The sequence below is a fragment of the Stegastes partitus genome, unplaced genomic scaffold (genome assembly GCF_000690725.1).
Source record: "Stegastes partitus isolate 25-593 unplaced genomic scaffold, Stegastes_partitus-1.0.2 Scaffold2337, whole genome shotgun sequence".
NCBI classification, from domain to species: domain Eukaryota; kingdom Metazoa; phylum Chordata; class Actinopteri; family Pomacentridae; genus Stegastes; species Stegastes partitus.
Window position 1 is genome coordinate 26,454 of NW_007580068.1, and position 26,499 is coordinate 52,952.

At 40.3% G+C, this 26,499-nt stretch overlaps 1 protein-coding gene across 1 annotated transcript in view; it reads right to left on the reverse strand.

Annotated features, from left to right (window-relative positions):
- Window positions 1-26,499, reverse strand: part of pdia5 (protein disulfide isomerase family A, member 5) — a gene marked incomplete at its 5' end in the record, with an annotated part of 32,914 nt that continues 6,415 nt past the window's right edge. Inside the window, 6 exons of the mRNA XM_008304860.1 lie at window positions 1-2,499; window positions 4,853-4,987; window positions 12,411-12,481; window positions 18,541-18,671; window positions 19,239-19,402; window positions 20,104-20,174. Of these exons, the coding sequence (XP_008303082.1) occupies window positions 2,419-2,499; window positions 4,853-4,987; window positions 12,411-12,481; window positions 18,541-18,671; window positions 19,239-19,402; window positions 20,104-20,174 (653 nt within the window). The remainder of the gene's footprint in view (window positions 2,500-4,852; window positions 4,988-12,410; window positions 12,482-18,540; window positions 18,672-19,238; window positions 19,403-20,103; window positions 20,175-26,499) is intronic.

A 26,499-nucleotide genomic window follows, 5' to 3' on the forward strand; every position in this document is an offset into this window, starting at 1 on the left:
TTTTGGAAATGTTTGGCTTTATTATTTTTTTCCTTACTGCAAGGGGCAAAACTGTACATATGGCTGGGCACAGAAACAAACAAACAAAAAAAGAAAACAACAAAGGCAACAATGACTTCTTGGCATAAGTGTGAAAAATTCCCACACAGCATGGATACCTTTGGGATAAGGGATAAAGTCTGTCTATTATTCACCAAATATATGACGTCAGTGCGGATGCTTCGAAACAAAAACAGAGTAATCAAAGGTAATTGTTGCACCTTGAGAGGAGAGTGAACACTTAATTACAGCGATATGTCACCCAACACCTAATATAGAAAGCACTCTTTCAAAATGCTCTTGCATATCATGAAGTGATAACAACCACACTGAACACACACAAAAAATGTGTTTGGTGCCAGCCAGAACATTTGAGACAGCTTCACTTGGAATGAGTTCATCAAGAATCACAATGTCAATTTGAGATGGTTCAGTAATGTCTACTGACAACATTAATCAATACATGTCATGATGTAGCACAGAGAAAGGACAATTCAATAGTTGTTGTTTTTTTTTTATACCTTGGGATATAAATGTAAACAATATTTAATTTGGTGACCTAAGGATTCAAAATTATTCCGCTGGAATGCAAAATTACAAACAAACGAGTTCCCTTTAACTGTGTTTCGCTATCCCTGAGAACCTTATTCATAATGAAAGAAACCAAAGTGTTGAATAATAAAACACAAGTTCAGCTACAGATAAGCCTTTAAATATTCATAGAGGCCGAAGCATGGGAGTTGAAAACACAAAATTAAAAAAAAAAAGTTGTCACAAAAGGTAATGATGATGACGGCCCCAAACTGATGGTGTTATGCTGCGAGAAATGGAAGAGGACCTGGAGACTTCACCTCATACTTAATTACTCCTTGGATGTAGTGTGAAGTCATCCGTTTTGGAAATATGATGGAAGGCATGGGAGAGCACTGTCCGGGCTAATCGAAGCAGAGTAATTCCAGGCCAAGGCAAGGCAGGTAGACACAGACTGAGGCGAAAATGTCCAGAGTGCTGTTATTTCGACTCCTTGGTGTTGTTCGGTTCAGCAGAAAGTGGCGGAAATGCAAAACAGATTGGGCAACCTTAAAATAAGAATAATAATAATAATAAAAAAAAAAAAGAAACCTGAATTGCAAAGGGTAAACCAGAGGTCTAAATTATTCCAGCAGTATGTGCATGCAGAGGGGGACTGTGGGATGTTCAGCAGAATCCGTGATTGCTTCAGTAGATGGGAGGTAAGATTCATGTTTTGGACATTTTATGATCGACATGCAATATTTAGCCGTCACGCTTGAGCATCTCCCATGCTTATGGAAATGAGCCCTACCCTTGTTAAAACATTAATACGATCCCAGTCTGAACGAGCAACAGAGGAGGAAACAACAGGTAAAACATCACTACCGCTGGAAACGTTAGTCACACTTGGAAATGTACAAAGCATGAACATACAAAGGGCGATTTGCAGTAATATTTGGCATTTCATGTTTTGTTCTTTTTCTTTTGACGTGGTCTGGTTTGCGTCACGAGGGACTTTCCAAGGGCACCAGGCCTCTGACTCCCCCTCCATTTATTATATTTCCGCAATTCCAGGTATTGTATATTTTTATATCTTTAAGGCCACAGTTCTGAGGAAACTAAACATTTTTTCCAAGTCCTTTCTACAAGCAAAACCAATTTCACACGACTACAGTACCTTATTACCTACTGTAGCACTTCACATTTTACTGTACAAGTGTTTATTTTCTTGAAGATGTTGGTGACAAATGCAATTATTTTCCAAATGATTTGTGAGAATAACAAAGCAATATTCTGGATGGTTTTAGAGACGTAAAGGTTTCTGTACAAAAAAAAAAATTGGAACCACAGGTGAATATTCAGCATGGGTGTCCTCTGGAGACAGAGCGGAGCTGATGGGACTGGATGAGGACCCTCGTGGAGTGATGGACAGTGCAGCCTCCACCTTGAACCAACCACCACCAGCCACCACCGTGGTTGTTAGTCAGTCACACAGACCCCTGCCCACGCACAGGGCTAAGCAGGGGTCAGTATTGCATAGATACAGTATAGGGTGTAGCTTTTCACATATTCAGTCACAGTGATTGGGCAAAAAGAAAACAAAAATAATAATAATCACCTTTTTTTTTTTTGTCTGTGTATTTTCTGCCCATCAGAATATCCATGAAAACAAAAAGATCTCAAGTGGTTGGTCTGACTGTAAGTACTCTGTTGGTATTATTAGAAACGGGATCAACACGGTATAAAAAAATAGCCTTTCGCTGAGGTCATCGAGTCTCCCACGTCAGTGCTGATAGGGCCCTTGCAAGGCTCAAGGGTCACAGTGCATTGCCCCCCCTCCCCACCACCAACCCCTGCAAGCTGCCCTCAGAGCTCCTCCTTCCTCTTGACACCCTTCCCCTGGTCACGTCCTCTCAGGCTGCGCATGAAACCCGTGAAGCCAGCCTCCTGTGAAGATACGGATGGACAGAATCACTAAAGCACATTTCACAACTTGAAGCAATTCATCAGCCTTGAAATGCCCTTTTTTCCAATCCACAGACCTGTCATTTACCATTATCTTAACTCAGCCTGACAGCACCGATAGAGGGGAGTAAACACAGAACCCAAATATTGTTTCCAAGTTCAAAGTCAATCTGCTTGGCCTCATCCAAAGTATTGAGAGCTGCCTTTGCTATTCTCTGCTGCCACTTGTCTAATACGGAAATTAAAGGTGGAGTCAGCGATTCTATTCCAATACGCTTCAAATTCAGTGAATATTCATCGATGGTCCGCTCGCTGTCGGTTCTGGTGTTTGTACACTGTCCCAGCTCTGGAAATGGGAAACAAAGTGGCTCGGACCGATCCAAACAACATTATTCCAGCATGTCCTGTGCATGCTAGTGCTTAGAGGAAAGCAATTTATGAGCCTTAAAATGCTGATAATTGGGTGGATCTGACTGAAAACTTGAGGACACTACGCATGGCAATACAGTAGCTACTTGCCCATCAAAAATCCTGCACAGAGAAGATGAGCATCGACATCGTAACATAACCCACTGGTATGCGGATTACCATTTTCATGCCTTGAGTTTAAAATTTGGCCGTCATCATCTTGCTCTTTCGAAAACAGCAATTTGGTAGCAACTGGTCAATCACAAGGTTTTTGCAAATAGGACCATAATTTACAAAAATAAACACCTTGCTATATTGAAGAAGACTTCAAATTTGCAATTGAGACCAGAAACCCAATTGAAAAAGTGTTTACTGAGATAAAAAATCAAGGAAGAAATTGGGTCGTTTTCCTACAATCAAGCTTTTCCTTTGCAAATGAGGAGTCGCCCCCTGCTGGCTGTTAGAGAGAATGCAGATTGACTTTGCTTTTCAGACCCAGAGACCACCTCCCTGTTTCATATACTCTATGATCTAAATATGCTAACTCGCTCAATATCAAGACTCTTCTGAATCATAGACTGCACCTTCAAGGCTCACTACATAATACGTCTGTCCACATGAGAGAAAGTGCAGCTAACATCCAACCTCTTTTACTCAACAAACTGCTGGAGATTACTTTTGTTAACTCTCAAAACATTTTGAGAGAAAAAATGTGCCTTCATGGGTTTACACAGACAGCGAAGTCAACAGCGAGAATGCTTACATGCACTCCAGCATCCCACATTTGATTTAGTTTCAGGAAATGATATTTCCATTGAAGACATAGAAACTTTTATATCCCTGTATATACGCTTTAACAATATCAAGGCTGTGCTGTCTGCACCTTTTTCACCTGTATGTTCTCTCATATCTGTATCAGCTCTATTCTCTCAATACTTTAGGGTAAATTTATTTAGACATGTAGATCAGCATTGCATCTTGTTGTACCAGCTCAGTCTCCGTTTATTTCCCATGTAGCAAATATGTGCTTCACAAAATCAAGTTTACAAGTATGGCTCCTTTCAATTTCAAACAAATACAAAGTGCTTTACAGAGGACAAGATATATGTATAAAAAAATGCTGGACAATATAAAAAAAGCATCCATTTGTTTCAGGTAAGTGGTGGAAGATAAGTGCTTTTTGAAAAAGGATATGATGTTTATATGCACTGAGTTTCTCTAAAAACCTGATCATAACCATACCTAATTTAAAAAAGGAAAAACAAAGCTTCCCAGTGACAATAAAATCCTTTGCAGTGCACTCAAATACTGTTACACAGGAATTCCTCTTCACAATCATTTATTTGTGTAACTTCCTGCTCCAGCACCAAGCTGCCATGGGTTCTCTTATGATGATTAGAATGTTTCTCGCCTCTAACTGGGATCAGGGCTGATTCGCTGTCCAACCAATTCACTTTCAGAAACGGCACTATTTAAAATTCCTACCAGCTGTGGCATCATACAATTCAATCCAGATATTGTTTAGATGTAACCTAACCGGACTGTTGTTGGCTCTGTCAGGAGGTAATAACATTTAAATTCCACACACAGACACCGTCAGTCAGCAGATGTTAGCTATACTGCAGGTTAACATCTGCTGACTGACTCTAATTACTTGCTCTTTTTTTGCCAGAAACGAAGAGACTCAATGTGTTTCCACAAATACATGCATATAGAAATATTCTTTGTGGCCACAGTGTGGGGAGGTTCTAGCTTAAACAGATGCCATATGTATACTGTCCCTGTGCTTTAGCAGGCATTTATAATGTTTGTAATGCACAGAAGAGTTCAACACAGTTCTTTGTTTTTGGAGTGTTGGAAGTGATTTTCTGTATATGTGAGAGTGTAGATTTAGAAGCACTGAGTTACATAATTAAATATGACTTACCCCTCGATCTCCGTTATATTTTTCCACAAACTTGCCGTAGTTGTAGTAGTTGAACGTCGGGTATCCCTCCACCCCCTCCTGCTTACAAAGCTCATGGTTCTGTCCTTTTGTGCAGTCTACAGCAGCATACACAATCTGAAAAGGAGCACCGCATTCATTTTCAGTGTTTTAATATTCAGTATAATGCAGCATATTTTAGATTCACCTAATTTTAGAGGCGTTTGACATACTGCAATATCAGATCGTATCTCAAGTCCTGCAGAGTACCTTAATTAAAAGGAATTTGTAACTTTTAGTACTAGAAATAAAATGATGAACTGATTCAATTCATTTTTTTAATAAAATGTGGTTGGCATATAAGTGCACTTCATGGTATGAATTGTTCATGGGTTAGAACTACTGAGAAAGCCTTCTTTCATCTATGAGGAAAAGTTACACAAAGGAAACTTATGTGCATATTTATCACAGGCTGTACATAAAAGATGATACTTATACATGTTGGAAAAACTGCTTTCATTATCTTAGATAATGAAAACAGTGTTACCCATGATGAAGTTTAATGTAGGCACTCATTTGCAATGCCTGTGGACATTAAAGTTGGCGATGTGCAACATCTATGGCTTCCTAAAACCTTTTGAAAGCAGCTTTATATATAATTTGGCTCATTTTTTATCATTACGTTTCACCTTTTTATTGTTATTTTATTTAAACAACTTTTATTCAGACAAAATATTTTATTTTTGAGGTTAATTGCTAATTGTTTCAGGGTCTCTTAAGACCTTTGCATACACCAATTTACCACAACATTAAAACCAACTGCCTAATATTGTGTAGGTCCCCCTGATGCTGCCAGAACAGCTGTGATGACACGAGGCCTGGGCTCCATCAGCCCTCTGATAGTGTCCTGTGGTGTCAGGGAGCGAGACATTACCAGCAGATCCTTAATTCTGATTTGTTTTCAAAGCACCATCCATCGATACTTGATCAGACTGATATCTGGGAAATTTGGAGTTCAAGTCAACACCTGGAACTCTTAGTCATGTTCCTCAAACAATTCCTGAACAATGTTGTCGTGTGGCAGTTCGCATTATCAGGCTGTAAAAGGCAGAAGGCAGCCATGAAGGGGTGCATGTGTTGCGCAACAATTTTAAAGTAGGTGGTACAAGTCAAAGTAACATCCACATGAATGCCAAGACCCAAGGTTTCCCAGCAGAACAATGTCCAGAGCATCACGCTGTCTCTGTTGGTTTGCCTTCTACACATAGTGGCCATCTTTTACAGAAATAAAGAACACACACATACCTTGCTGTTCACATGAGTTAAAGGAAAACTTGATTCATCAGACCAAGTCACCGTCTTTCATTGCTCCATGGTCCAAGTTCTGACACTCATGTTGCCACTGTAGGTACATTTGGCAGTGGACAAGGGTCAGCATAGCACGCTGAACAAAAGTATGCATATGCAACAATGCAATGCACTGTGTGTTCTGATACCTTTCTATCAATGCCAGCATCAAGGTTGTTCGGAATTTATGTTGCAGTAGCTCTTTTGTGGGATCAGTCCACACACGCCAGCTTTGCTCCCCACTCATATCAATGAATCCTGGGTTCTGATTCACTGGTTGCCCCTTCTTGGATCACTTTTGGTAACCACTGCATACCAAAAACAGCAAACAAGACCTGCATTTTGAAGATGCTCTGACAGAGTCATCTATCTTTTACAAACTTGCTCAAGTTCTTACACTTTCCCATTTTTCCTGCTTCCAGCACATCAAGGAGTCACTGACTGTTCACTTACTGTCTAATACATCCTACACTTGACAGGAGCCACTGACAAGATAATCAATATTATTCACTTCACCTGTCAGTGGTTTTAATGTTGTGGCTGCTCGCATGAAGAACACAACTGTAAAACTGTCATTGCCTATGTGTATTCAGCTGCTTTGCTAATGAGCAGCCTCGACACTATGTCCCTCTTTGAATTTAGACCCCTACTTTCTCTGCTCAGATTACAAAAATGACTGATGCATTGCTCTTCAGCGAAGCCGCTTAAAGTGGGTGGTGGAGAGAAAAAAAAAAAAAGCTCCCCACAACAATCAGTCCAACATAAAAACAACAAGGGAGATTTATGTTGCGTGGCTGTTGCATCGATTAGTGACAAGCCGTCCCAATGAGGCGTAAATGCCGCCTCACTGATACATGGCTCACTCAGCATGTCCTTTTGGACAGCTGAAATGTCACCCTCTCTCAGGGTGCTGAGCGCTGCACATTGAACTTGTCACCATCAAATAATCGCTCCCCGTCTATCTGTCTGCTCGAGCTGAGTGCGGAAATGACAGATACGTTGAGACGGGAAAAAATATTTGACACTTTCTCTACGCATCCAAGTGTAAAGTGACTTGAAAACTTCTTGTCCTAATTACAAAATACAAGCACCTTGCTTTTTTTTTACAACACAAATAATAAATGTTTGAATTTGCATAAACGCCGACATATTATTAAATAAAGACACCACTTTAGAGAGTTGGCCTCATCTGCATCAGCAGCAGAGACATCTATGAGCAGAAAGGGAAGCGAAACAGAGTGCACATCAGGGGAGAACACAAAGCCTATAAAGGGATATTCTTATTCTATGGTCTGTTAATCAAGTGTCTTAAACTAGACCTCATTGTGCTCCCACTACAACAGAATTTCACAGACTTGCAGCAAACAGTGCACATTCAGCAACACTGAGGTGATTCACCTTTGAAAAGGCAAATAGTCGACAGAAATGTAGTTGACAGCACTGCGAAAATCATCCTATTCTTTATATATCTGCAGGTTTCTCCGAAAGACACTGTTTGCAATGCAAAGGCGTACATTTGAAACGCTCTCAGTTAGGACAGTTTGAGAGAGACACAGCGAGCACTTAAAGCGGCAGCCGCAGAGACAGCAGCTGCAACATAATGTAACTACAGGCGCCATCCAACTGCTCTTCCCTGTGCAATCAATCAGAGTTGCTGTGAATTGACAGGAGAAAATGAACTTGCGGAGCTGTTGTTCTTAAAAGATCCACGGCCAATTCCGTTATTGATCCATCTTCAAGTGACACAGGACCCCACATCATGTTATTGATTGGAGAGCAAAATTTTAGAGGAGCAGCATATTACCAGTTGGCCTGGTTTCAATCTCCCTGGCGTCACACTGAAGAGCAGCGTGGTAATCAAGCTGTACTGGGGCTCTCGCAACACGATTCCCTGTCCTAACAGCAGTAAATATCAATGTGTATAAGCTGGCCTGCACGATCAGTCAGATTAAAGAGACAAGACGTTCTGTAACACACGCTCCCTTTGATTGAAGTACATATTGAAGGCTGAAATGCTGTTCAATCAACACAACAAGTTGCTAAAGCAAGGAACTGAACCCGGCTTTCAAAAGACAACAGATCCTTCAGATAAATAAAGCAAAATCTAAAATTCCTCCCAGTCCTTGCTGTAGCATTGCAGCATGTATTGGCTTTACCACAACCTGTTGATCAGTGGAATAGAGTGACACCACTGGAAGGTCTGTGGATTGCGTCACCAGTGTGCACGCATGCATTTGCTCAGTTTTCCATGTGCACCAGATAAACAAAAGAGAAACTTACAACTCAGGCCAGCTCCATAGCGCTACCAGAGGTCAAAAGGCTCCACAGGGAACCTTTAAAAATGTGTTGCTTTAAAGAAGTGACAATGCTCCAGGAAGTTAAAATCCTCCTTAAGGGTATTTAAGCAGCCCTTCTGCTTTATGCACACTATACAATGCATATGAATTGATTTAGAATGTGATCAGGGACATCTTAAGAATGATTTTTCAAAGCACTATAGTCACAACTTGACTACATGTGCAGCTGCAGCAACATTTCAGGCCCTGTTTGGCAAATCCTTCCCTCATGAAACTGTGTTCTCAAAGCAGCGACAACAGACAGCTTTTGGAAACAAGCTGTTTGAGCCACTGTGCACCTTTAATGCTGCTATTGATTGGAATTTTGGGGAAAAAGACAAACAAAACCTGAACACAGCTCCCACGCTGTCATACAACACAATGCCGGGTTTTAATTGTTTGCGTCCTCAAAGCCGCAGCTAAGCTCGTGTTTGTCTTTGGTAAATGAGGCAAGGGCAGCTAATAGACTGTGATCAACACCGGCTTGGTATAATACACTGGGGCTCGGCTTTTATAAATAGAGAGGACTGCCAAGTAAACACATGGCCCCCCTTTGCAGATTTACTCCATTCAGTAAAAACCTCCTCCTGCTGCTGTGAGGGCGACAAGAGAGAAGAAATATTAAAGTTGTGCATTGAAGAAAAAAAACCTCCACTGATATGAAAGTCCCCTGGTTAGGAAGCTTGTGGAAGTGTTATCGCAAGGATACTGATCCAAACCCCACAGCTGAGCGGTGCAGCAATGCCAAAGTGCCTGAAGCTGTTGTGGCCCCTAGACACCGAGTCTCAAAAAAACATTTCTGACTGTTATGAAAGTCTCAACTTTTCAACTTAAATACAAAGTCAATATTTTAATAGGTGGTTCGGTTCTCGACGGTCTGTGTTTCTTGGTGGGCATTTTTAGAATTACGGTTCCCTTAAGGAGATTTTAAGGCTTATATACGTTGGACTCATAGCCAATCTATGACAGTCAGTTTTTTACACTGTATGTTATTATGTCCATGTGTAATGCAAAGAAAACGTATGTAACTGAAGTACATCTGAGTCATTGTACATTTTGGAAAAACTGCAGTAATTGTATCACCCATAATGCACTCATATACTACTTACAAATAAAAGAATCCACACAGGCATGTATGAGTTTCTGTAGCTACAGATGATGAGCAACATTCCAGAGAACAAAAACATTTTCAGTTTCATCTGCTAATATTGTCGAGAAATGTTACAAAGGATTGCCTCAGAAGAAAAGGGTGACTAAGTTGTTAAGGCTACGTCACTGTTTCTCACCATCTGACATTGATTTTGAAAAATACCAAACAAATGAGAGAGCGAGATTGCCTGAGCGCTGTTGGAACAATTCACGGTGAACATCTTCATGAGCCTTTCCAATCAAAAGGCAGCAATTTGTTGGATTTTTGAAACTTTGAGATGATAAATAGTAGCTGCAAGTATTGCCAGAAATGTGCCCAGTTTCTCTCAGTATGTGTGTGTGTGTGTGTGTGAGTGTGTGTTGAGAGTGACTCACACTCAGTTAGGGAAGTTTGGAAATAAGCCTTGCAGTCAGAGGGTATTAACTAGGAAGAGCAGGAGTGGGAGCGTGTCAGGACACGAGTCCCTGAGGGAAAAGTAATGAGAGGGAGTTGGGATGATGGAGGATGAGGATGAGTGTGTCCTGTTGTGACGACATGAACCTTCAGTAACCTCAACACCCCACAAATGAGCAGATTAGTTGAGACTCAAACTGGTCAAACTCCTGGCTGAAGACTAATTTGAGGAACAAGGTGGGAGGAGTTTCAAGTTGTGAGTTATTGAAGTTTAAAGATGTTATCAGACATCTGAGTGCCATCACTCTGCAGGAACTTGTGCTAATTTTTAATTTTATGTTATATGAAACAGAGTTCAAAGGACAAAAGCATTAATATGAAGTATTATGGCGTTTGAATCCAATTACATCTGACTGCACATTACATACAGAATAACTGTAAATAATGGCTACACAATGCCACTAAGCTAAATCGAAGCAGACTACAGGTATGGTCTGACACTCAAATAATCTTATCAATTTTCTACCCAGAGTCACATGAGAGTGTTGATATCAATTTCCCATCTGTTAGTGCACTGCTGGTCAGATATGTGTCCAGGGTGTGTTTGGAATAACTCGGCATAAACGCTGTTAAAAGCAAGAAATTGCTTGAATAATTTTGTGAACTCTGCAACAAGCTCTGCGGTGTCTCACAAGCCGGTACACATAATACATGTAGCAATGGAGAGCAAGACCTTGCTTTAGGCACAGTTTGATTATAATTAAAAATATTTCATGACCAACAACTACAGAGCAAATTAACAACATGCAGCATCCCAACAATTTCTAACGGTTATCAGGTTTCAGTACAGCTGCAAGTGAAGAACTTCCAACAGGCACGAGGTATGTTAATGACTGATTTGCACTACAGACTCTATCCGATGTACAGCTGACTTTGTTGTTCTCATGATTTGAATTCTGTCAGTAACAATATGGAAATATGTTGATTTAATTTTATATGTCGTGTTTGTGCATGACCAGGTCTCTTGCTGGATAAAATGTGTGTCTTTTGTTTGACTTCTTTTTGCAGAAGTTACTGCTATGAAAAACACCTGCTAGGTCGAAAGGTAAAACACTCAAGATATCTTGCGAATGCCATGATGTTTTACAGGCAACAGAGACTAACAGCTACTCCATCCTTCCAGTCTTTTGTTAAGCCAGGCTAAATATATTCCAGCCTGAGCAGCTGAACACACAGGGATAAAATCAATATTGATCTTTTCTTCTGGCTGTGGGTCATGACAGAAAGTACAATTACTGCCTTACGGTTGTTTACTTCTGCCAACCAGTCAAGTAGTTTACATCCATGTTTGTCCAGACTCATATATGTGGGTCAAAGATGAAGCCATGACAGCAGACAACGCTTCAAATATACATGTTGCTGCAAAAGAAACCCTAAAAATTGTAAAACGTACAACAGCGAAGAAGATACAATACAGTTAGATCATTCAAGACCGGACAACTAAAGAAAGAAACGAAAAAACGTCCTATTTATTATTGCGACATAAAAGTCATTGTGCACATTTTTATCTTACGTGTCTGCAATTCTCCTGTGATACATTTTTACTGTTCTGAATTCAGAAGAGAGATGTTTTTCCTCTCAGTGGAAGAAAAAGCACTCTGTTACCTTAATTACAACTATTAATAAAGCTGATAAAAATACTGTCAAAGAGGAAGTCCTTCATTCAATTCTTCATTTAAAGGTGAAGAGGAAACGAGAGGATATTTAACAAAGACAAAATAAAGACATGTTAACTCTGTTCTTAATTTAATTTTTCTCAGAAAAAAAATGAACACAGTATTGGTAGGAGTAGTCGCACCTTCAAAATCTTTACCCATCCCTGATAGTGTCACTGATTCAGTGCCCAACCACATGTGAAATAAAAGAAACAATGTCAAGGAAAGTGTTTGGCAGAACATTATGACGACAAAGTGAAGCTGATCTTTTGGATTTAAAATGTCATCACTTCATCATTTTCTCCTTTTAGACATTTGTGTGAAAAATTGTCATAATTAACGCATGAATTCTTAAGCTATGGCCAAAAACATGTTTAGTGACTCCACAGTGACCTTTAACAACCAAAAATGAATCAGTTCAGCCTGGAATACAAGGAAATAAAATCCTAAGAAATACCCTCAAAGGGTTTCTGAGGTTTTGCATTCAACAACCTGAAGACATAATTCCTCCAGCTACGACTCTCACCACGGCAGAGTCATAATTTGACAGATGTTGGCGACATGGTTACTGTTTGGTACACAAGTATGTGTAATTGAATATGTGAAAAAGCATCACTAACCTTGCGGTCCTCTTTGAAGAGCTCTGCTGCTGTGGTGAAGTGGGGGACAGCGTTTTTACAGTGTGGACACCCTGGAGGACGACACACAGATGGGACGTTATCACAGCTATCATCATTATACATTTACACCACAGTATGTAGCTCCGTGACCTTAGTAAAGGCTTATACAGGTGCTAATGTCACAAACACGACTCCACAATGAATATAAACAAAATCACTTCTACATATAATTTAGTCAAACATGCTCATAAAGCAGGTGGTCCAGGCACAATCCTGCAAACAGGCAGTTACTAACAAGGTCACTAGTGTGTTATACGACACTATAGATCTTTTGTTGCTCACGTAAACACAGCCTCCCAGACTTTCTACTTTAACTTCCATCCATTTACAGTATGCCAGTACCTGTAGATCATATTTACAGATAACTTCCACAAGGAGGAGGCACGATGACAAACTATACGCAGAGCTGACCAGGCTGTCTTCTAACTATAAATCTGAGAGGGAAGAACATTTTCTGATTTTGGCAACACCTTGTTAATCAGAGAGTGACGTTTTTGAACTACGCAGGCAATCAAACAGCATGACTGCTGTTATGACATCTTTTCCTTTCCATGTCTGTTGACATTCAACATTCGGCAGGAGCCACTCATTTGTTTTGTTCTCTTGCTGCTAATGTCAAGTGCCCTGTTCTTCTTCTGCCGTTCATTGCAATCAAACGGTTGTTGCCACTGTTGTGAAATGAGAGAGGTGAAAAGGACAAGAATACCTCTCATGGTGACAAATAGGCTTCTTGAGAAGAAAGCAGCTGAAGTCTGTGGGTGACTGGATAAAAGCTTTACAGCACTAGGGTTAAATTACTGGATAGTCAGCCCCCGAAAAACAGTCAATAATAAAGAATATTTTTATGAAAGTACGTGGATTATTGTCTTAATATTTAAAAGAGAATCCCTTTCTCAAGCTTTCTGTGGTAGATTTCCTGTCCTCGCTGATGGAAACTCTGCTGGTGAGTTTGGAAGTGATATTATGGGATAACTGTACGCACAGTGTTGATGGATTGCATGGTACAGGGTTCTGGCTAAACCGGACTGAACCTTGATGAGCTGCTACGAGCAGAATCCTGTTCTATTTAATTTCAGCGATCAAACTCCTCTTACATACATACCCCAAAAATGTGCAGATACCCAAGTATTAGACCCTTCTGTCATTTTTGAACATGTAATTCCGAAACCATTAATCTGCTGCTACAACAGCCTCCACTCTTCTGGTTTCAGCTTTTCCACCAGATTTTGGAGGCTGGCTGCAGGGATTTGCTCCCATTCAGCTGCAAGAGCTTTAGCGAGGTCCAACACTGACGCTGGGAGATAAGGCCTGTGTCACAGTCGGTGTTTTCGTTCATCCCAGAGGTGCTGGATGAGGATAAGGTGTTCTTTCGCACCAAACTGGGAGAATTACTTCTTTATGGATCTCAATTTATGCATTTAGGCTTTTTAGAAAATGGACAGAGCATTCCACAAAATGCTAAACACAATGGGAAATATAATTGTATGCCGCACTACGCTTTTCCGTGGAGGGCAATACAGTGTGCTTGCTTTAATGAAGACTGAAGCCAATACATAGATCATCCAAATAGTCAGGCAGAATATTAATCAAGATCAGAGCTTTTAAATTTAATGGAGAGTTACACTTTATTACAACCGGTCATATTTTCTATTTCTGTGGCCATTATGGCTCTAGGTGTCGTGCTAACTTTGCACTCTTTGCCTCCATTGTACGGCTTTGTGAAACAGCGTTTAGCAGGAGAATATTAGCATGAGATCCTTGTTGCTTTTCAAAGAAAGCAGTGTTTTACATAAATCATTTTGAAAGTTTGTTTTCAATTCTGATTGAAAGTAAACAAAAAATCTGTGTTTTGTGTAGCTGCTCATTTCGCCAAATATTTCAACACAGGTGAAGAGTGCAAAGTTAGCATGACAGTCATGGAGTCACAGCAGTAACATTACTGGACAATACGGCAGACTGAAATAAATCTGATCTGTCTTTTAACCTTCTAAACCCCAAGAGCGACCAGCAGAATTAAAAGGCCTAAATAATGCCATAATTTAACATTTATTACAGCAAGAAACTGTAAAAACAGAAAAGAATGATTGGACTTCCAACTCTCCAATGGTCCTTGGGCTAATCCTGTGTGACTTTTGGTTTTGTTGGGAAACACAACCAAAAAATGTAAGTCGTAAAAAATCTATAGAATGTAGAGTCCCCATTTGTTTACCAAGTATTGCCAACACCTGTGGACACAAATGTTTAGTCCATTTTTTTATTTTTCTTTCAATTGCTGTAAAACAAGTAATAAAAGAAACTCTATTTTTATTTTCATAATGCTGTATGGCATCATAACTGTATCATACTGCACAGTTTAAGGTTCTCTCTATGTCTAGTCAGGGTTGTGCTGTTTCCATAGAGGTGCAGGACTTTATATTGCAGTGAAAAATGAGCCTACACTGAGTAAAAATGTGAGAGGAGCAAAAACATGCAGACACTGCATGGAGTTCAGAGGGTCAAATGACATCGAAATGTAGAAATCTAAATATATACAGTTCTGTTTGGGAGAACTAGCCTGGCTATAACCAAGATCTTAAGATTTTCTCCACCAGGTCATTAAAACTGATTACCAATAAAATAAGTTAATTATAAAATGTGCTACCTCTGCTTTCGTACCTTTCTCTGTGCTATTGAGCATTACTTGACCTGTAGCGCTGAAGGCTAAATGTTGAAAAAGTTATTTTTTAATTACATATACAGCACAGAAAACATACATAAATAAAGACAATTTGAATAAATATAATAAATGTAACTTCTTGCTCCCTTTGATTATTAGTAAGTCGTATCAGCCCTAAAGAAAACCCACATCGGTTGATCGTTAACACAATGATTCCATTATAAATTGATTTGACAGGCTATAAATATGAGTGCATGCATGTCCACACTAATAGCCTTCAATTCAGTTACATGACAATCCACAACCATACATTTACCTTTTAAGTGCTGCCTCTCTAAGAGCATTCAACACAGCTCAGAACGGCAAGTGCGCTTTTACCTGCAACATTTAATGGCCTTGAAAGGTTCTGAAACTGACGTGTCAAAAACACTGCACTGTGCCATGTTTTTCTCTCACATAAAGTGACGGAGGTGACCAGGCAGGTCACTGCTGCTGCTTAGTGACAACCCAAGATTGAAATGAGAGCGGATAAATAAATAAATAAAATAAATAAATTTAAAAAAAGAGGGGGGATGTAGCTTCACACAGCATGCTAATTATACAATTTCACCTTTCACATTTCATATACTGTATCTCTGGTAATCTAAGCTACTTAAAAAATAGCTAATGTGCAGGTCTGGTGTTGATAATGAGACTTGCCATTTCTCCTATACCTGCACACTTTCTCATAATTACTGCTACAGATAAAGAGTGAATTAGAGCGAAAAGCAGACAGATGAATACAAAGTAACTGCCAGGTGGATGTGCTGTAACAGCCTTGATTACTCCGTCTTTCCATCGCTCACTGAAATGTGCAAACTGCAGAAGAAAAAGCATAGTTATTTAAATATAGCTTAACATTAAGTGCACCAAAGTGTTTTGTTTGGCACAGACTAACGCTATGCAGATGGCCTCTAATGGGTATTCAGTAAATTAGATAATGCTTTAATTTAACTTTGCATGTATCCAAAGGGACTATCAACTTAATAAAGCCTGAGGTCAGGAAAAACTGTTGATGATACAGCATTTAGTTTAGGCTCAATTACACACATTTGAGGCTGAAAGTTAATAACCCAAGCCTTTGTTAGAGAAATTGATTGTTCTGTCTGAAGCATCTCCAGCCTTGATGTCTTCGAAAGCAGATGTATGTCATCAAATGCTCTATTACCACAAGCTCCCTCACTAATAAGACACCGGTGAGCAAGGTGCAGATGGGATGGGCGGAATTGGAGGGCAGCAGGCTGATGCCGCCTCATGTACATCTGGAGCATCTCTTTGTAGAAGGCAGCACCAAAGGGCCCGACGGAGGGAGCAGGCTGACCGCTGAGCCCTGTCTGCCTTTGAAGCCCTCATCAGAAACAAAGGGCAAAAAAACAGGGACAGAGGTGCATGTGTTTGTGTCGAGATGTGCATTGATAATTAAGCAAAGTCTATATCCCCACTGCCTTTTTGCATTGTTTGGGAATGCAGATGAATAGTGTTATGACACTGGATGCCAACCTTTTTAACCCTGTGAACCCCAAGTGCTTTCTGGATGTTTTTTTTGCTCCTCTCACATTTTTGCTTACTGAGGGCTCATTTTTCACTGCAATATAAAGTCCTGCACCTCCATGGAAACAGAACAACCGTGGTTAGACGCAAAAGGAACTTAAAATGTTAAAAATGTGTTCTGTGCAGTGTGATACAGTTATAATACCACAAAGCAATACAAAAATGAAAGTAGGATTTCTTTGAAAAAATTGAAAGAAACAAAAATTGAAAAAAAAAATGGAATTACTTTTCTAAGTGTTCACAAATGTTACCATTACTGGTACTACTACTGGCTGTGGAAACAACCCAACCAAGAATGTTACCAAAGTTTTGATGCCATACATTATAAAAAAGAAAAGCAATGTTGAATTTCTTTACTTTCTTTACAAAAAGTGAAAGAAATGGAATCAATATGTGCAACATGTTTCCAAGTTCACACAAGAGTTACTGATAAAATAAAACGGAATAAAACTGGTGACTCTAGATACTAGCATCATCTCTAGCTACATTAGCATCCTATCTGCTTTGTTTAAGCACAGCCTGCAGTTCAACAGAGAAAACCCTTACATTTTTGTAATTTGTTGGTCCCAGTCGAGTCAGTTATGGCTTCTCAATTTTGTGAAGGAAAGTGGATTTTTTTTTTTTTTTTTTACAGAACCTGGTTTCAACAAGGGCTGCAAGGTGGATTGGTGGTTAGCACTGTTGCCTCGCAGCTAGAAGATCCCCGGTTTGCATCCCAGTGAGGAGAACCAGGATCTTTCTGTGTGGAGTTTGCATGTTCTTGCTGTGCAGCGTGGGTTCTCTCCAGGACTGACTTCCTCCCACAGTTCAAAAACATGCTTAGGTTAACTGGTGATTCTAAAGCCCTGTGACAGACTGGGACCTGCCCAGGGTGTCCCCTGCCTTCACCCTGAGTCAGCTGGGATAGACTCCAGCCCCCCCGTGACCCTAATGAGGATTAAGCGGTGTATAGATAATGGATGGATAGATGGTTTGAGCAAACTATATATTTTTGGCGATTTTTAAATTGTCTAATCAAGTAATTTTGATTAGACATAAACATAATGATATTAAGTTTTAATTTGAGCTTGAAAATCCAACAATTCTCTTGGTTTTTAAAGTTTCTTGCTCTTGTAGGTATTGGAATTTTAGGGATTCAGATGCTTACAGCAATCATTTCCAAGGTTCAATGACAGATACTTCAGCAATTTTCTACATAGAAGTATCATTTAAATGTTAGATAGCTGAGTTAGGTGGTGGCAAAGATTGGACCAGGGGTATTCTACAATCTTAAAAAGTTCCCTGACCTAAATTAGCTACATGTTCACAAATAATTTCTGTTCTAGAAATATACATATATGCAGTTTTGTTGCCAGTAACAGCTAACTCATATGGCATTTTTGATCAGTTTTGATATTTCTCAGGTATGACCTTTAGTGCCCTTTTTTTAGGAATAGTGGAACAGTGATTTGTTCTCTCTTTTTTAACATGTTAAATCTATTCTCAGCGATATGAATCATTCCTCAGTCTCCCTGTGGCTTGGGTGGGGTGTGTATACTGTGCAACGAGGAGATTGGCAAGAAGTTCCGAGTTACGTATGCACACTGATTTAAATCCAGGATATGATCGCACCAAATCCAACAGAATGAAGCTGTGATCACACTTGGTTGCAACGACTTAGCTTTACGATCAAAACAGCCAAGCACATGAAATTCAACTGTTTGTATGAACTGCCAATTACAAACGAACTCTTCAGAAGCGGATCTTTGTGTAGTGGAGTACTTCTCAAACCATTATGTGCACAGGGGTTAAGTAGAGTTCATAAAGATTGTTTCAGGTTCTTACAGGGAGCGTAGAACATCACCAGAGCGTGTTTTTTCTTCTTCAGAGCCTCTCGGAAGTCCTCTGATCCAAGATGGCTCACACTCGAGGGCTTGTCCTCCCAAGACTGCTCTGGTGGAGGAGGCGCCTGGGGACTGCACACAGAAAAGAAAGCAAAACAAAACTATTATATGCACTGCACTGAGTAAAAACATTGCTTTATTGTAATAAAAGCTGCAAAAATTGAGTTATACATTGCATTTACATACGTTTTTTCAGAGGAAGAAAGAAAGAAAGAAAGAAAAAAAAAAAAAAGAGTACCACATGACTCCTGTGATATAATCGAACCCTCGTTGAGCGAGACTTTATGTAAGCCCACTAAAATATTACAACTGTTGACCTCTGATCGCAGACTGTGCCTTTATGGAGCCTGTAATTGCCACAGCTGGACTGATGTCATTGCAGGTCCATTACTTCTCCCAGTGACCATTTCCAAAGATTACTCTATTATGGAGGGAGGAAGTCTTGAAACACAGTGCTGCAGCTAATCAATGCTTCACTAAATATAACAACTAAGGACAGTTGGTTGGTGTGCAGGACAACAGAGAGCGCAGCCAAAATGTTTAAGGTCAGGACTTAAGCCTGTGTAAATATGCTAACCTTGCACACAAATAGTTTGTTGTAAAGAACAGATTGAGCTGCCTGTTAGGTACGTGACTCACTTGTGCATGAACTCGATGATCTTGTCTTTGCTTCGGAGCTGTGGCAGCGTGTACTTCTCCTCGCCTTTCTCAAAATACTTAACAGTTGGGAAACCGGAGATCTTGAAGCGATCCCCCACAGCTTTGTGCACTGTGGCATCCACTGCTGCCAACACGCCGGGACTCTGCAGAGAAATAATAGCAAACTTTAAGTTACACAGGACTTGGGTAAAATAATAGCCATAGAGGGATCTCTCCAATTAGACCATGAAAGGTCCCTGAGACGAAGCTGCTACATGACACCAACTTCTTTAGAAGCAAGCGCACACTATTTGTGTATATAAAAGCACTGCATCAGTAACAGTAGCAGAGGAGCAAAGAGAAGAAAAACAAATGATATGCTGGGTCTTAAGAGCTCAGGGTGAGAGTGGCTCCCGTCCATCCATATTAGATAATGGCCAGGCTCTTCCCATTGACCTCCAGTATCGGGCAGGAAGCCACAAGGACAAGGTCCAAGCATCGGGCCGGGGGACGTTCATGGATGAGATAATTGCTACAGTCACCAGGCTGGAGTTTTATAGGCCCTGCCCCTGGCTAGGGAGTGTTAGATTACCACAGAGGACAGATTGGTGAAGAGAGGAGAGGTGAGGAGCACACCCGACTAATCAGAAACACATCGAGAGCTGAGCTGTTGGACAGACTGACCGGCGTTTCAGCTGCGATGGCCAACAGCCTTCAGGCCAAGAGGAGGATTATTAAGATCTGCTAATGAGGCACTGCTACGCTAGTTTAAATGTGTGTTTATTGGAGTGTGATAGAAAACACACAGGCCTGTAGACATGCATGCTGTACACATGTAAACAAAAGCAAAAGTCGTGAAACTTACATCTGCGCCCTTGTTGAGTAGTTCAGCAGCTTCATCATACTCTGGCTTCATTTTCTTGCAGTGGCCACACCCTAAAGAATACAAATCACACATTAGAGCCTGACCGACGATGCACTACTGAGGCTGATATAAATATTGGTCCTGGAGAGTAAAAATATGTCATAACAACATATCTGCAAGTTTTTCAGCTCAACTCAAAACTAAACAAATATTTTGGTACTAATCCCTCAGAACTTGGCATTAAACATTGGGATATAGATATGCATTGATCCTACAAGTAAATATAAACAACATAAATATTTATATACAGAAACATTATATACAGAAACTACAACTAAAAACACAAACAAATTGTAGCAAAAATTCATGAAATACTAATGAATCTTTGAAAAAGTCAATAATCAGCCAGCTCTGGCAAGCCTGTTATCTGAAACGGTCACATCAGCGAGACATTCTTGGATTCAGAAATTACCTCTCGGTCTTGCAAAACACATTCGCTAAGAAATAATCATATACTCTTGAAGAGCCGACTTCTATAGAGCCAACGCTAGGAGGTTTAATGGTGCAATCTTTGCACAGCATTACGTCCTCTGAGCTGTCTCGTTGAATCAATGTGTCAACAGCGGTAATTCTCTGGTGTCTTGCTGCTTCACCCTGGTTTGTCAGAGGGTTTATTGCTGGCATGCTGAGGGTGAAACTGTAAATGAGACAGCAAGAGTCTCTCATGTTTACAAGAGGAGGTAAGTCATGTCTGATTATTTACTACATGTTGCACTTATAGGCATGGGTGTATGTTTGTGTCTGAGTAAGCATGCTACTGACAAACTCAGTAAGACTCAGAGCTCGGTTCGAGTGAGTATATGATGAGTATTGCAGTCAAAAATAAAAGGGAGGTGTGTATATGGCAGGCATATGCATTCTACAATATATAAATATTGGCTTTTTTGTTTGGAATTTAAAAAAGAGACTCATTCCAAAGTGCAAACAGATTTTCAGAAAGTAATGTCCGTCCGTCTGTCCGTCCATCCATCCGTCATCTATACACCGCTTATCCTCACTAGGGTCATGGGGGGCTAGAGTCTATCCCAGCCGACTCAGGGTGAAGGCAGGGGACACCCTGGACAGGTCACCAGTCTATCACAGGGCTACACTTAGAGACAGACAACCAAGCACACTCACATTCACACCTACGGACAATTTAGAATCACCAATTAACCTCAACATGTTTTTGGACTGTGTGGGAGGAAGCCGGAGAACCCGGAGAGAACCCACGCTGCACGGGGAGAACATGCAAACTCTAAGCAGGAAGATCCCGGGTGCCCTCACTGGGATGCGAACTGGCGACCTTCTTGCTAAGAGGCAACTTTGCTAACCACTGCCCCACCTTGCAGCCAAAGTAATGTCAATTAATGAAAAATATAAAATCTGAACTAAGCAATTGCATAAGCATCCCATCCTTTAAAGTGACTCACCTAATTTAACACAGGTGCATTCGTGCTAGAAGTTGCAAAATGAGTGAACTGGAGAACATCTGAGTGCATTGAATGGGTCTCAAATGACAGTGGTATAAACACAACTGTGAATCAGTACTCCTGGGTTTAACTACACCACGAAGACAAAAGAACACTTCCAGAAACTCCGTAAAAAGATTACTGAAAAGCATGAGTCAGGATATGGACACAAGAAAACTCACAAGTCTGAATATCCTTTGGAGGACTTGTTAAATTCATCTTTAAGATATGGAATATGGTACGTGTAAATCTGGCTATAGCAGAGCGTCATCCAAAGCTAAACGTAGGGGCCTGGAGAGGGAGGCCACCACTATGATGCCTCTGAAGGAGTTACAAGCAGCTGAGATGGTCGAGACTGTGCATCAAGCAACTGTTTTTTCTTCTTCATCAGTCACAGCTTTACAGGAGAGTGGCAGAGAGAAAGCCACTGTGAAAAAAATCTACATTTAAACTACAGTTCAACAGTAGACATGTGAGAAAGGAAAATTCATCATTCAATCCATCAGACTAGATGCTATGTTTTTTTCTGTTGCTTTGACACAAAACACTGCACATCATCATCACAAAGATACAAACTCCACCGTGAAGCATGGTGGTGGCAGCATCATGATGTAGGAATGCTTCTTAGCAGCAGGCTCTGAGTAGCTCGTAAAGGTAGAGAGTAATACCAAAGCAGCAGAGTACAACAAACTGCAAAAGAACTGAAATTTGGGAGAAGATGTTTTTCCCCAGGATGACAATGACCGGAAGCATACATACAAAGCTACACAGAAATGCTTAAAAGATCACAAGTGAAATGTTCTGGAGTGGCCAGGTCATAGTCCAGACCTTGATCCATGAAATTTTGTGGTTGGACTTGAAAAAGGCTGATCCCTGTAACCGGACAGAGCCTCAGCAGTTATGCAAAGAAGAATGAGGTAAAGTTGTGGCTAAATGTTCATCTGCCTAATACTGACCTGAAGGAGGTGAATACCTACGCAAAAACTTATTTTACCGTTTATATAATTAATTAATTGGCATGACTTTGTAGAAATCTGTATTAACCTTGAATTGGAAAAGTACTTTTTTTTTGGAAAGTCAAAAAAGCCAGACCAATTTATACACAATTCATTGGTGAAAAGCAATGAAAAAGGAAATATTTTAATGAGGTGAACACTTTTTATAGGCATTGCATATACATATGTGATAAGGTAAAGTTTTTCCTTAACTTGAGTGCAAAAATTTTCAAAGAAAGAATTCCAGTATCTCACCATCAGCTATCCACTATATTTCTGTGTTTTACCAGCCTCTTTAATGAAGAAGCAAGGCACAATTTTTGCTCTTTACAACTGTTTGTGTGTGTTCATACGTCTTTGCAACAATTGTTTGCCACAAATTTGTTCTTTCTCTGAGCGTCATGAACAAACCCCATGTTGAGGGTAGGAGGTGTCTTTAATTTGTCATGAGCAGTGAGCAACAAGCAAACATTTTACTTTTGGCTATAAAAAGTCTTTAAAAACACATAACACAATATTTGTCTCATACAACGTACAAGACGTTTTGTCTGAAGATGTGATGAATATGCCGTTTGATCAATCAGGGATGAGCAGTGTGCGTATGTGCTAACAGCGCTGTTGTGCACAGATGCATGAAACAAACTTGGTGCTTTTCCAAACCTGCTAAATTGCCCTTGTCATAACAGTTCAGGAATTCCTTTCTTCAATATACAATGCAGCGCTGGCGCAGGCTATAAATCAAGAGTGATATGCCTTATGGGAAAGAAAAGCTGCTTCTCTTTCAACTGAGTCACTGTAGTGTGTGATCGTGCAGATTGTATTGAAGCTTACCAGAGAAGCAGTGACTAAAAGGACTTTGTGTGACCCGTCAAAGTGATGAGTAAGAGAGAAAAACCAAATGTCCGTCCTGTGCTCTGCGTCAGTCCTGCTCCGCATTTTTCAGCACGTGGTCTGTAGAGCGTGGTCAGTATGTGTGGAGGGGGAGGGGGGCTTACAGGAAAACACTGAAATATTGCTGATTCAGACTGACTGTGGGGGAGAAGAGCTTAGTGTGAAGAGAATGAACAAACCGGCTACAGCCCACTGTAGCTGTAATAAAAATTGATTTACACTCCAAAGGGAAAAGGACAGTTGCCTCTGCTTTTCAGGATATGTTAGATGTGAGGATGCTATAAGGTCATGTTGTCTGAGTCCACTGCAGCAGTAAAGTGAGCCTGTGGCTACCTGCTAAGTGGCCAGACGGATGAGATTTTAAAAGCAGGCCTAATGACGACCTGATGCAGCAGCCAAAGCACAAAACACTTTGGGATCAAGCATTATCGTGTCATTTAAAGCCATTTCTGGTACAACAACATTCCATAGTCCACATGTCGCTTTGCTTTCTTCAAACGACACGGGGCCAGAGAGGAACTTTCTGGGATGAAACCGGGCTCACTCTCGGAACCTGAGCGTTCACTTGGAAGTTTTGCCCCCCTCCCCGTAAGGAACTGAGCGCAAAACTCCCCCTGCTGTCTGCTGCTCAGAGGACAGCAAAAACGGCCACGCTGAGAGGTGGACAGAAATGCAAGCTGATGGTGGTTGTTGGGAGACCATTAATCTCACTCTGACAGCAGGGCCATTAAGAAACTGCACTGAAGCAGCAAGACTAGGCATCAGAGTGTGTATATGGGTGTGTGTGTGCGGGCACAGAGAGAAAGAGATGTAGTGCAATTGTGTGCGATAAATGTTTTGTCATGGTGTGAAATATGTGTTTGATGTGTCACGGGTACACAGATATTTGTGTGTGTGTGTGAGAGAGCTGGAAACGTCTGATGCAGCTTGTTTCAGCTGACTGCCCTTGATTTGAGTTTCTGTCCGCAGGGTGAGTCAAGTGCAGCACAAGCATCTGTGAAGCTGTGACACCCCGTCGAGGGGAGCAAGGACTAGTCTGTTCTCTGCATTGTTCAAAGAGATGTTGACGCCAACATTTTTCTGCAAATTCAGGGTAAAAATTGTGACAAAAACTTTACCCCGAGTTCTTCAGTCACGCTTTGGTCTCTAAACAATCACACCTACGAATGACAATGAAACAATCTCTACATGTTTGTTAGATGATGTGTGATGTCTTGTAAATGGTGATACAACAGTGAAAATAAGAGAATTTGTAGAAGTTCAAAGCCTAAATGTGTAGTTCAATAAAAAATGAAAACCTAGCAACGTCCAAATTTACAAAAGGGTTGATACTAGAAATTTCACCTTGCTGGGAAACTTCACTTTTAAGTTTGTTTTATATATGATTAGCAACGAAACTAAACCAAACAGCTTTCCTTTTCGCGTGAGTTAGGATTTTGTTTCCAGAAGTTATTCTTCCTTCTGACTAAACACATCTGTGCATTAAAGTTACATAATGTGGGAAATTATAATCATATCACATAAGTGTATGTCAAAGACGGCCATTTTCACTTTACTATTCACTATATGCTGAAATATGTAATTACAGACCAATATATATAGATGGCAATTATTTAGAAGAGTGAAAACCACACAAATAAGCAGTTCAGATGAAATATGTGGAAGAAAAGAAAAGGTCGTATTGGGTCATTTAGACTTCGTGACTGTCTGAAAAGAAGCTTTGATAATGTTCTTTGAGCCCTCCGTGCGCTTGGTAGGAGCAATTCTGCCAACCCTTAACAAATAAACAACAAAATGTAAGGAAATTAAAGATTCTTTGGGGTTTAAATGTAAGCAAAAACCTGTGAAGATGATCATACACAATACGGCGATGCAGCTAATGACAGGAGGTGAGAACAAGGTGATGATCGTTCTTTTGAGGAGACAGATGAAGCCCGTTGGGCAGGTGAAGAATCTTATTTAAGTTAAAGCTTTCAGTGACAACTTCAGTTGACCCCGAGACCAGCTTCTTGTAGGCTATTCAATGTGATGTACAATTAATGTTCAAGTGAAGCAAAGATCACAGACTCGGCTCCATTTTTTTCCTTTTCTCAGATGTGTTATGATTATTTGGTGTAGAAACTCACTATAATATTTAGGCGCATTTTACCATGAACATGATCCTCTCATGCCTTAAAATGGCTTAGATGCAACTTAATACCATTGTTTCTAGAATTTCCAGATCTATAAAGTCCCCTCCTCTATTTGTACTCACCCCTCCACTGCTTTCTGCAGTTTGAGCATATATATAAGCTATAAAGCTACTCTGTGCTCCAGAACGGCAGGTTGTAAAACCAGAATAATGCAGCCATACATGTTTGAACTGGCAACCGATTCTGAAAAAGAATAAGTAGGGAAAGCCCCACACTGCAAGCTGACAGAAATGGTTTCTTATGGTTGTTACATATGAAACCGCAGAAGTCTGAATCTGTGTATTTTAGCCTGAGCTCGCCGCAGCTTCAAGGTAAAAATACTCACCAATGGTACTGACTGCTTATTTTTCTCATGATGTGTCATCTAGCATATAATAAAACACCATCTGCATGTGTTAACAAGGTAGAAAAACTTGATTCTCACATGAGAGAGTCTATCAATGAGAGACAAAAAAATGCATTATCAGCTTTTTTCTCAATAAAAAAAAAAACAAATAAAGCCTATTACTGGAAGGCAGACATGCAGAAACCATGTGCTGTATGATATACCTTAGTCTCTTGGGAATACTGTTCAGGTAAGAGTAGTTGCACTTAATATGTTTTACACATGACTGTCAGTCACATACTAGTGTGAACATATACACACATTTAGGTGTCATTAGTGAAAACTAAAACAATATATTGCACTTAAACTACCTAATATTACATGTCTTAAAAATCACCAGCCCCAGGTAAAACACACTACATGGCTCAATGCTGCACCAACTAACCATACTGAAGAACTAAAACCAAACCGCATGACCAAAC